Source organism: Astatotilapia calliptera, chromosome 11 (assembly GCF_900246225.1).
Source record: "Astatotilapia calliptera chromosome 11, fAstCal1.2, whole genome shotgun sequence".
In the NCBI taxonomy this organism is placed as follows: Eukaryota; Metazoa; Chordata; class Actinopteri; order Cichliformes; family Cichlidae; genus Astatotilapia; species Astatotilapia calliptera.
The window spans coordinates 2119925-2132154 of NC_039312.1; the positions used below are offsets into that span (position 1 = coordinate 2119925).

The following is a 12230-nucleotide window of genomic DNA, read 5'->3' on the forward strand; positions in this document are numbered from 1 at the left end:
GCACAGTTTGTGATAAAGCTACCAAAGGTCCACAAAGCAGTAATTCCACTCAGACCCATCTCACCACCGTCCCAGCTCCCCCATGTGGGGAACACACCCCATCACATCAAAAACTCTACTGTCCTCACCAACAAGGTCCAAAAGCTTTCACTGAATAAAGATGAAACCACAGCGTCCTCTGATCTCCCTTTTCACGTGTATACCTACAACCATAGTCCGTGTAGGTGGAGACAGAAAACAACTACAACAACACAGAAACAGCTTCACCCCCGATCAGATTTGCACACTGCTAAACCTCTGACACCCTTAAATATGAGGGTTTCTATGGACACAAACATCAACAGCGACCTTTACATGGAAGAAGTGGAAAATAAAGCTCTTGGCTCTGTTAAAGGGAAAGCACCTAACCACTACAGGTGGATGACACCTGGCTCAAGACTAAAAGCACGAAGCATGAGCCTCGCTGCTCACTGAGGAAAACAGAAACCTCAACACTGAAGTTCACAGGAAGCCCACACACACAGACCAGGACCTACTCTGTGACTCCCATCACTCTCTGGAATAATCAGGACGCTGCAACTACCAAACGTGTGCATCACACTACACTTTTATTTTTCTTTCTGTAAATATAGGATATAATTTACAGGGTAATAAAGAATTGGTTTTGGTTTAGAGTTAATTTATTTATACAGTCACACAATACTGTAAAGCAAGTGTGCACATGTTAGCTTACACTGCTATTTGTATGATTTAATCTTTCTCTGTTTTCTGCGTTACGTCAGTGGCAGCTGCTCCAGTCCCTGGTTGATGAGCTAGGAGGTGGAAAAGGGGGCGGAGCAAGCCTATATGGAGACCTGCAAATTGGGTCATACTACTACTCTGGATCATGGGGGGGGGGGTAAATGGAATTTGTTATGTTAGTTTCAGTTAGGTTTTTGTGTGTTCTTTTTGTGTCTTTGTAGGCTGATCAGACATTATTTAAGTCTCCTTCAGAAGGTCAGTTTGTTTGTGTTAGTATTGTTTGTTGCCAGCTTTTGAGTCCAGTTCTGTTACTTGACCTCTTTTATGGACCTGAGATTTAGATTCATGTATAATTTAACCAAAGTTTGGGGTTTTTGCGTTAAATAAAAAACCTTTTTTTGGACTAACCGGTGGCAGACTTTCATTTACTGCTCAGTCCATCAGGAATACAATCAATTCAGTGTTGAACATATTATATTTACTTTATTGCCAAAGTGTGATAGACTCTAGTCTCCAGAAGTACATTAGCTAGCTGTTACTAGCTAATTTCAAAATTACTGTTGGGTCAGGAGATGCAGCCTAACAATCCTGTTCTTACAGTTCTGTGGTCTCTCAGCATCAGACACATCACACACCAGTGATCTCAGTGAAAGTAAAAGAAAAAGATTTTCACCTTCATTTCTGTCAAATGAGGAATAAAATATAAATAGTAATATCTCCTGTTTTGGCTTCCTGTTAAATCCTGAATTCAAAATCCTGCTCCTCACATACAAGGTCTTAAATAATCAGGCCCCATCTTATCTTAATGACCTTGTAGTACCATATCAGCCTAGTTATGACAGACACTATCTCTACTTTCAAGATTAGGCTTCAAACTTTCCTTTTTGCTAAAGCATATAGTTAGGGCTGGACCAGGTGACCCTCCCTTAGTTATGCTGCAATAGACGTAGGCTGCCGGGGGATTCCCATGATGCACTGGGTGTTTCTTCTTAGACACCTCTCTGCATCTCATCCAGTACTGTGTACATGTTCATGTACCGGGTTAATGTCCAAACACACATTTTTCAAAATTAAACAACTTTTTGTTGTAGGTTTTGTCATTACATCTGCCACCATGAACAATAATCCAAAGTTATTTTTCCTTCACTCACAGTTGACCTCACAAAGTCATGCTGTCAACATGTTTACAGCCAACGCCATGGCACCCTGGTTATGTTCATAAACCTTTGGCGGCTGTTAAGAGAATTTTTATTTTAGTTAAATCATTAAAGTATAATCAAGTAGAAACAAGTATGCCTTATAATCAAGTGTTTATATATTTTCACACGGTAAAGCTTACTGTTGAAAAGAACACAATGTATTCCTTGCTTAAGTGTGTGGGATGTTTGACAAAGACAGGATATATACATGCATTCTTTACTTCAGTGTCTGCGATGTCAGATAAGCATGAATACTGCTGTGTCGTTGTTTTTCAGTTTGTGTGCAGAAGTTAGATAGCTAAGACAATGCCTGAGCTCTCCCCTCTTCAGTTGAAAGAGGAAGTACTATGTAACCCATTTTGCCTTATAAATAAAGCGAGTAAACGGTGCTCGGTGTGTTAGTCTGCTCAGAGACTCTCACCCGTGCGCACGTCTTTGAAACTCTGAGTCGGTCTGTCAGTGTCTCATTTCTCTCTTACTGTGTTTGAACAAATTGTCAACCCCTTGACAGCGGCGCACGTTTCTGTCCATCAATACCTCTTTACACTCCTGTAGGTTTGCCGCTAAAGCCATGTACTCAGCTTCACGGGTAGATAATGCAACAGTAGGTTGTTTTTGGGTTTTCCATGTAATCAATGACCATTTACAGCCAGACTTATACAATAACTAGTTGTACGTCAGTCTGTGACATCAGCTGCCCAATCAGCATCACTGTAAGCCCACAACCTGAGTTCCTCGTTATCACATTTCCTGTAACAGGTCTGTCTCAGATGCCCCTTTCAAATATCTTAGTTCATGTTTTACTGCAGTCCATTGGTCTTCAGTTGGTTGAGTACTGTGAAAGTTTACTGACTATAAAACTCATGTGGCCACATAGATCAGACGGCCCACTGCCTCTCTGTGTACTTCCGTTTTTGCTCACAAGGTGTCAGCCTAGCATTGCAGTCCTGCATGTTGAACCTTTCACGTATTTCTTCCACATATTGTTTCTGTGACATTTTTACACATTTATTATTTTACGTGTAGTTGTTTTTTCCTGTGTAATAATATTCAACATTGCATCAATACATTTTTCAAAAAATGCCTCTCTGTGCAAAATGGGTTCAAAAACAAACAGCTGTGGGATCCTGTTTGTCTGTGATTTGAAGAGCCCAGCGCTGCTCCTGACGCAGGGAAAACCAATCCTGCAGGGAGACCTACCTCGGCACCTGTGCAGGTGAAGCCAAAGGGAAGATTTGCTTCACCTTGTTTTCTAGTCTTTGGCTTGGAAGGTATGGAGGACCACAAGAGCCATGCACATGGAAATAAAGACTTCTGTGCTTAAATAATGAATTGTAGAATAAAATCTGCATTTGTAAATTCATTTTTGAATTCAAATTTAATAAACTGATTTTTAAAATGCTTTTTTTAAAACTTCATTTCAAAAACCTTTTTCAAATTCCACTTTAATTACAAAAAGCATTTTGTAATCCTTCTGTCATTAGACTTGAGATATGACTGCTCTCTGCTGTTTCTGATGACTCCGGTTACTTCTATAAGACATGCTGTGGAAGTAAATACAAACAACCACAGTTTGGTCTGCATTTATTCAAACCCCACAGACTTATATAGTCAAGTCTGGAAGTTTATGAACAGTGAAATTTGTTTTGGGCCCAAATTATTCTACACATCATCAGAATGAAAGTTATTGGCCATGTTTGCATAGCCCTTTTTAAAAATATGCTTTCATGGCATTATTGTGTGTGGGGTGGTGGTCAGGGCTATCCAGACTCACAAGCGGGACACTGAATGTCACCTCTCCAGTGGGGAGGGAGCCTGAGATCGTCTGAATTGGAGTCTGCAATGTTTGAAAAAATGTCTTAAGAAAGCAAATAAGTTGGTGTAGCAAAGAATATGATTGTTTGCTTGCAGGACTGCAGGAGAGATGAGTCCTCCTTCACAGGTCAGTGAAGGTGGTCGCCTGCAGGTTCAAGCTCATTGCATCTCCAACCCACATCCACTGCCGCTGTACTGAAGGGAAGACAAAGACTTTCCTCTGCACTTACATTTGGATCACCTCGATCCATGACAGTCATTCAGGCAGTAATGCCTGGAAACAAGCATCCTTACAATATTACATCATACCAGCCTCTGTGTTTGAATGCAAAACAATGTGTTGTTTAAACTAGAGACTGAACAATAAATACACTTCACTTTGATTATATCAGTAATGTAACTACAAAACAAAGTTGTGGTGGGCCTAAACTTTGTTTCAGAATAATTAAATCTGAGACTGATGATGTTAATGGTTCAGCAGAACAGTGTCCAGTATGTTGGCTGTTATACTTTATTACATTTGAAAATAAGAGTTGGGCTGATTTTAACTCCACTACAAGAAGTGTTGTTAATTATTCTTAAAGGTTCACATTTGCATTCAGTGTTATATTAATATAAGTGTTGTACTAGAAATGTCAAGGATGACAAAACGAAATGTGGTTTAAAAAACAAAAACAAAAAAACAAATTGCTTTTTAATTTAGTAGAACGTTAACGTTTGTCAGCGGGTAAATCATCAGTACTGCACAGTCGGAAACATCCAGTTATTCTTAGGATGGCATACGTGCAATGAATAAGTTGTCCTAACAGTCATCTTAAGTACGCTCTACTTAGTCTTTGAGTTCTGGGAACTAATTAGATATATGTGCACATGACTCTAAAATCCGTGCTATGAAGCTGTTTCTAAGATCACAACCTGATTTAAAAACATGATCTAAAATAAACTTTGTTAGCTATGAAATAACTCTGAGATATTAGGAGAATATGCCAAAAGAGATCACAGGATGGCAGGAATGTGCTGTAACACGAGCTCTTCCTGTTTCATTGGATCAGTAACACAGAATAAATGCCCCTGTGACAGAGGAGTCCACTGCTGCTTCCCCGTGATACATGCAGACTCGGGTCAGGGCTGCTAGCCTCTGTGCTCATCAGTGTCATGGGACTAATTTTTAATCATTATCCACAAAATACACAAATACCAGATTAAATATTTTATTTATTAACATTACATGATCAGGCATAAACACAATGAACAAAGTTTTTATTTAGAAAAATTACACACTGTAAGAAAAACAGATTTTCAAAGCATAACATACTAATAAAAAGTTTTATGAAAATCTCTCATATATATGTGTAACATCACATCACACGTGTCAAACATTTTAAAACACTGAGCATAGTGTTCACAAAAACAATTCTTCTTGTTGGCATGTTGCGCCTTGGGATGAGAACGTGTTGACTCTTCAGTTGTGTGTATGATCTTCCAGGCTCGTGGTGGTTTCAAGTCTAGTACTTTATTTCTTTTTGAGAATGTAACAGAGTAACAGAGGCCAGGACTCTTTGCACACCTGAGCAAAGGTACAGAATGCTCTTCAGAAGCGCTAATGCTAAAAAGACAAGCGTGATCAATCTGTAAAGGACAATTTTGTGAAAGACAAAATTTATAATCATTACAATGCAGGTTATACAGATTCCCTCAAATTTACTCTTTTTACAGCCTGAAGTTGTGAAATATGCAGATCTAGTGAAATTGCAGAGAGCACAAATGTAATTCAGACTGAAAAATAATAAATCAGGAAATACTCAAAGTATTTTTTTTCCCTGAAAGTAGGAAGTTATGTATCTGCATGCTAAATGTTGGAAAAATGTTTGTGTTTCAGTGCATGGAGTGAAACTGTGCAACAGCTGAAGCAGTTTAAAAAAGTCTTCACGTGACATAAAGATGCTGAATTTCAGTAAATGTCTCGTTTATTTAGTTTCTGTGCATATTCAGAATTTTTCATTAACATCTGTTTTGTGAATGACTTGTAGGAACAAGCTAATGTACGAACTATATTCTATGCAATTTGGAGTATGTTTGTTATTATTATTTAAGTTTATAACAACAAGAAGCTGCATAAATAATTAGAGATGACTTAAGGAGAAGAGGTGGTGTTAGAGAAGCATGCACTTATTCCCACTCTTGTTTGGATTTGTAAACTCAATCAGGAAAGGTGCGATATGTTAGTTTGCTTCATTTTGTACAGTTTTTTCTTTTGTAGTGTATAGTTTTATTTGATTTTTTTCTTGTTTTTCATACAAGTATATTGATAAGATAAGGTAAACCTTAATTGGTCCAACACGTGGGAAATTTGTTTGGTTATTTTTTACATGATCAACATAAACTGAATAAAACAAAACGTGTGTCACTGAGGTGACGGAGGAGGCGTACAGAGCGCTCGTGGATGACGGTGAAAGGTCCACGTCTGTCATGGACGTGGTGCCAGAGAACAACTGACAACAAGCTGAGCTATGAGACCAACAGAGGCTGCACACAAGAAGGCATGAGCAGGATCTATTTCTGAGATCCATGATGGAGAGCTTCTGTGGAGCACAGAGCACTGCTGTGGTCTGGGAGAGCAACTCTGAAGCTGGGGACACCTCAGACTAGGATCTTTGCAGTGCAAGTGTCTTCAGAGGGCTGTTGTTGCAGTTTAGTGCAATACTTCATTCAGCAGCTCTTGTTAGGGTTGGTCTGCCTACAGCCTGCACCCTCTTCTATAGCAGGAATCCTTTACCGCATCCAAAAACCTCCTGTGGCCCTCTTCTTTTCCTCTCACTTACAGATTACCCTCTGTTATAACAATACACTATATTTACAGCTGTTATTGTCAGTGTTCAAATGGCACACGGCTGTTTTTTGTGTTTAAATCAAGTTACTCTGAAAATGTAAAGTGAGACATTTTACCCAGCAGTGTCATTTATGAAAGGTCTCAAAAGCATGAAGTCTAAAAGAGGTAGGCAGCATCAGTGGGTGTATTTGGTTTCAAAGTGGTTATGCTCTTCATGTGCTCATTCTTTGGTTAAACCACTGGGGGCAGCGTTGTTATAAAGAGACAGCTGTGGAGGCTTTTTCCTGAGTCAGACTTGCACTGTCAATAAAATCAGTGCTGAGTAGGAACAATCACAATGCAGTGTATTCATTATTTATCACTTCCCTGAACATCGGAATAACTGTTTTCCAGATAAAATGCTGTTTAGTTCATCTCTGTTTCGTGCTCTACATCCATGACGGGTCTCTTCTCTGGTGGAAGGTTCCTGTTTTCCGCTTTCTCCACATACCTCTGCAGGGTGCTGTAATACTGCTCGCTCCTGGAAAACGTGTAGTATGCAGAGATCTCCTCCCAGGCTTTGTGGTTGGGAAACGGGAATGGATCGGGTGCCTTGTTCTCAAAGAAACTCTCCAGGTTTCTCTCAGCCAGTTTGGTGGCATACTCTATAGCAAGGGCATCAAACCGCTCCTTTTCTTTGTCTATGTAGCTTTTCCAAAATTTAAGCTGCAGGTAGCTGACTTGGGAGCGACAGTTTTTGTAGCAGGTACCCAGAAGGCCTACAAAAGCGCCAATAATGATAATGCACCAGCCCAGAATCTGCAGAAACAAATGATGCTGTCAGTTTCAGACTGTCTTTAGGGACGGCAGAGAATTCAGAAGGTGGAAAGGAGAGTTGGGGGATAACTGACACCTTCAGACTGTGTAACACCTGAATACATCACACTGAGATACCTGGAAGCACAAACCTCAATTACTAGAGTAATTCAGTCTCTTAGATTTCTAAGAAGGCCCCAGTTTTTTGTTTGTTTTTGGCAGTGATGCAGTATTTAAATAGTTATGTTCTTCATACTTCCTTTGAACGTAAAGAGAACAGCCTGAAGCGTTTGGCAGTCAGAGCACGCAAACATGAAGAAGCTGGAAGTAAAATGTATTAGTTTGATTTCATTATTTAGACATGCAACATGAAGAACCACAGCAACAGCAATTCAGGGCTGCACTTCCATAAAGGACCAATATTCAATTACTAAAAGTTGTCTGGCAGCTAGACACTATTTTAAGTGAAGCAAAATTAAATAAATGAACAAATCAGTCAGTAAGTCTTTAGTTAGAGCAGGCGTAGGCAACTCCAGGCCTCGGGGGCCGGTGTCCTGCAGGTTTTAGATGTGTCAGCTGCTTTAAATGGCTAAATGACCTCCTCGACATGTCCTGAAGTTCTTCAGAGGCCTGCTAATGAACCCATCGTGTGATTCAGGTGTGCTGACCCAGGGTTAGGTCTAAAACCTACACCGGCCCTCGAGGCCTGGAGTGGCCCAGCCCTGAGTTAGAGGATAGTTTTTCATTGTTAACATAATGGTCTAACACAAATGATCAGTCTTTGTGCCTTTTCAGTGATGGCCTGCTGTTTAAACTAGAAACCCCACTACACTCACAACAACCATAACAGACAAACAGCAAAATACTGATCAATCGAACCCCATACTTCAAATTTGTGTGAAAGTCTGTAATGTTGGATCCCAGTCGCCCTCCCGACATCACTATGAAATCTTACCTGAGACTGAGCCCTGAACATCAGCAGCAGCTCCATGCGCTCCTCGCTAGACAGTTTAGAGCGGTCGCAGGGCACCCGGGCCAGCTCCTCACGACACTTCAATGTCTTGTTTTTGCAGAAGAGATCGACCACCAGACTATCATCAAGACCACTAACAGCACACTCATAAAAGGTTCCATTGAGCAGAGCCACACAGAGCCACATTATAGGAGCCACACAGGCCCCGGTGAAAATACTCAGGAACACCCTAAGACAGCCGAAACAGTTTCCACGGGGGCAAAGCTTCATGGGATTGAGGCAGCACCCAGTGTAGAGCTTCCAAAAGCGGGTACTGGAGAAAATACCAAAGATCAGCAGCACTGCAGCTGGTCCCAGCAGAAATGTCACGCCATAAGCAAAGTTCTGGTCGTGGTTGCAGGGACACTGAAAGGAGACCATGGAGAAAATTCGTTCCCCGCCTATAGTCAGCAGAGCCATGAAACTGTAGCCAATTGTGGTTTTCTGATTCACGAGGAAACGCAAGATACTCTGGAAGTTATCCATGATGTCGGCTAATAAATCCGAGTGGAACAGCAGAGAGCTAAAAGTGAAAGAGCCAAGTGTCAGTGTGGAGTCACTTCCTTTGTGCTGTTTTCCACAGCCAGACCAAACTCATCTGCCAAGCCTGGATGTGCCCCTCCCTTTGGCATTCTGTCTTCTCTGCAGGCCCCTCCTTCAGTGAGGCTGCACTTCCTCCCAACCACTTCCCCTTTTATTACCATATCTATTCCATCTCCAGAGAAGAGTCGATACTAAAAAGAAAGGTGAAAAAGTTCAACTCTGCTTTCTTCTCTTTTACCATCCCTCTTTACTCCCCCCCTCCCCCCACCCCAGCACCAGCATAGGTGAGTCAGTCATGGAGAAAAATCCTGTTAGTTCAGTTACTCTGGTTGTCTTTTAACTATTATGCAATCCAGACTGTAACCTGAAACTATCTGAGGAGCAAAAACATGACAGAACATGCAAAGTGGGAAGACACACAGTACACAACAGCAACACAAGAGCAGATTATTAGAGCGCACACCAGCGGCGTCTGTAGCAGAGAGACAGTCAGCGCTTAGCGTGCGGGGAAGTGCAAACATCCATGTGGTGTGTCTGTTCCTGTCCCACAGGACTGAAGCTTGCAGTGCATTAATGCTGCACTCTGACAAATCTGTTCATGTGTAAAACACATCAACAGTTCCTACAGCTCACATTTGTGTTTCGAAAATGAGTGTTAACTAAGTGTCAGATGAAAAACCTGCCCTGGACTGATGTTCGTATGTCTACATCTTTGTCAGTGATGTGAATTAAACATGAAACCCATCAAGTAAACCAAGGTGTGATCTGTCTGTGCAGACAGGAAATGTGGTGTCAGAGTGGTGTGACCCTTGCTAGCCTGTAGGCATTCTGCATACAAACATTAGCCCAGTGCAGGTTTCTCATTAGGTTTCATTTACATCACTGATCTGTTTTAGTCAAGCTATGAAGTGCCCTCTCATTCGGTTCTATTTTACTCTGTGAAGCTTGTTTATAAAGGTATAATTCATGAAAATGCAAATTAATTCATAACTCTGGATTTTTTTTGCTCATTGTTCCGTCTTTCACTGTTCAAATAAACCTACCACTCAAGTTATAGACTGGTCCTTTCTTTACTAGTTATTTATAATAATTATTTCCCTGACTGTAGGTTTTAAAATATTTAGGTTTTCATTCATTTTTGGGGGCTACTGAAATAATAGAAAATGTTCAGATCCACCTACTTTGAGATTGCAGGCAGCACCCAGTGTGAGTAAAAGCATACATTACATACATTATATTACTCACCCATCCAAATCATTGAATTCAGGTGTTCTAATCCCTTTTATACACAGATGTATAAAATCAAGCACACAGGCATGTGGGCCACAAAGGTAGGCCACGTATCATCACACAGTGGGGTTCAGTGGATGGTGACACCCATAGTGTGCAGAGTCAGTCCCTACAGACCTCCAAACCTCATGTGGCTTGATGATTGCTTGATGGAAGAAGTTTCCATGGCCGAGCTGCATCACATCACCGATAATGCGATGCGCAGGACGCAGCGGTGTAAAGCACTTGACTGTAGAGCAGTGGAAGTTTTGTAGAGTGACAAATCAGACTAATCCAATCGTGTCTGGGAGCTGCTGGGAGTACTTGTCTGACTTCATTGTGCCACCAGTGTAAAGTTTGGTGCAGGGTGAAGTATGACGTGGGGTCTTTTTCAGGATTTGAGTGCAGGCCCTTAGTTGCAATGAAAGGAACTCCTAACGGTTCAACATACCAAGAAACTTTGGACAATATCACACAAAGTTCCCACAAAATTGGGAAAGTCTGGGAATATCCCCCTCCTGTTGCCTGTTAAAGACATGAATGAGTGAGCTTGGTGTGGAAGACGTTGACTGGTGTGCACAGTGTTCTGGCCTCAACATTTTGAAATACCTTTGGGATGAGACAGAATAGAGACTGCGAGCCACACAGTCTCATCCAACATCAGTATTTGACCTCACAAATGCAGTTCAGGAAGACGGTGAAAAATTCCCATAGACACACTCCTACACCTTGTGGGAAGCCTTCCCAGAAGAGTTGAAGCTGTTATAGCTGCAGAGAGTAGGACGGCATCATATTAAAGCCATGGATTCATATGCAAAGAAAGAAGACGAGCAAATATATCTGGTAATATAGGAAACTCCAGAAAAACCATCATTCAGCTTCTTATTTATAAGTTTCCTAAAACATTAAACTTTTTAAAGCAATCTTTTGTGTATTTGGATAGAAAGAATGTTTAAAGCCACATGCGACCTAATCGACCTCCAACTCTGAGTACTTCCACATACTTTCAGCTGCAGGAACTATTCAAACTTTAAAATGTTCCCAATTGAACTATTGAACTTGTATTCATCTGTATTCTTATCTTTTCCGATTCAGTTTCATGCTTATTTTCAACTTTATTCAGAGAAGGTTGCACAGGATGTTTGTGAGTATAGTGGGGGTGTCAGAACATCCATCTAAAAGATTTCTCTTTCAGTTGCTGCTGAATTCATCTTCTTTCAAACAATGTGTCAATAAATGTAAACTGATCTGTGTGAATCAGAGTAGAGGGAGTATCTTCTAATTGGTACATGGTATCCGGTCGTTCAGTCTGACGTCACTAGCCGTGTCTGGGCCTAAACTCCGCTGCAGGTCCATATATCAAACGATCACTGTGGCATTACTGAGAGTTGAAAAACTGTCTAAAGTCTTTCATCTTTAATAAAATGATCAGCGTTCTGCTCTACCAGGTGTAACAATTGAGTTTAACATCCAGCCATCCATGAAAACGGAATTTATGACATTTAACGGAGTTAGAAGTTAGCAGGGAGTTAGCTCGCTAGCTTCTATCTAAATACAATATAGCATGTCCTGACTGCGGGGCTTTGGAAACAAATTCAAACGTACAGCTCTGTTATCACTTCCAGCATAAATGAAGACAGAAAACTAAACAGCAGTAACGTTTGTAGGGTTACTGAAGTTGGGCTAGCTGGTATATAATGATGTGCTACGTGACCGCTAGCGACACAGCTATGTTAGCATAATATAAACAAGCTAACTTTTTTTCCACTCGATAAAAGTTAACGTGAGTGTTCTCGGTGGTCAGGAACAAATGTAATCGCATGGCAGGATGCTGTAAAAGGACCAAACTTCAGCCAGGAGAACAATACGAGGTTAGTCATTCATATACTGCTGCATGGGCTGGGCTGTAGCTACATCGTAAGGTTTTAAAAACTGAGCTTAAATAAATGATTAGCGGTAATAAAGGGAGGTCAACGGTGATCACTGACTGTTTTAGGAGCTTTTTGAGATCAAATAGAAGAAAATA

At 40.9% G+C, this 12230-nt stretch overlaps 1 protein-coding gene across 1 annotated transcript; it reads right to left on the reverse strand.

Annotated features, from left to right (window-relative positions):
* Window positions 1-4952: 4952 nt before the first annotated feature.
* On the reverse strand, window positions 4953-9152 carry LOC113031935 (calcium homeostasis modulator protein 5-like). Its single transcript, XM_026184492.1, has 2 exons — window positions 8336-9152; window positions 4953-7383 (listed from the first exon to the last, which is right to left on the reverse strand). The coding sequence occupies exons 1-2, from the start codon at window positions 8876-8878 to the stop codon at window positions 6991-6993; spliced, it is 936 nt and encodes a 311-aa protein (XP_026040277.1). The 5' UTR covers window positions 8879-9152; the 3' UTR covers window positions 4953-6990.
* Window positions 9153-12230: the final 3078 nt, after the last annotated feature.

Excerpts from the sequence above, each read along its gene's own strand:
- LOC113031935 (XM_026184492.1), bottom strand. The coding sequence starts at position 8,878 with ATGGATAACTTCCAGAGTATCTTGCGTTTCCTCGTGAATCAGAAAACC. Across the intron at positions 7,384-8,335 it reads TGTTCAGGGCTCAGTCTCAG|ATTCTGGGCTGGTGCATTAT; the intron begins GTAAGATTTCAT and ends TTGTTTCTGCAG.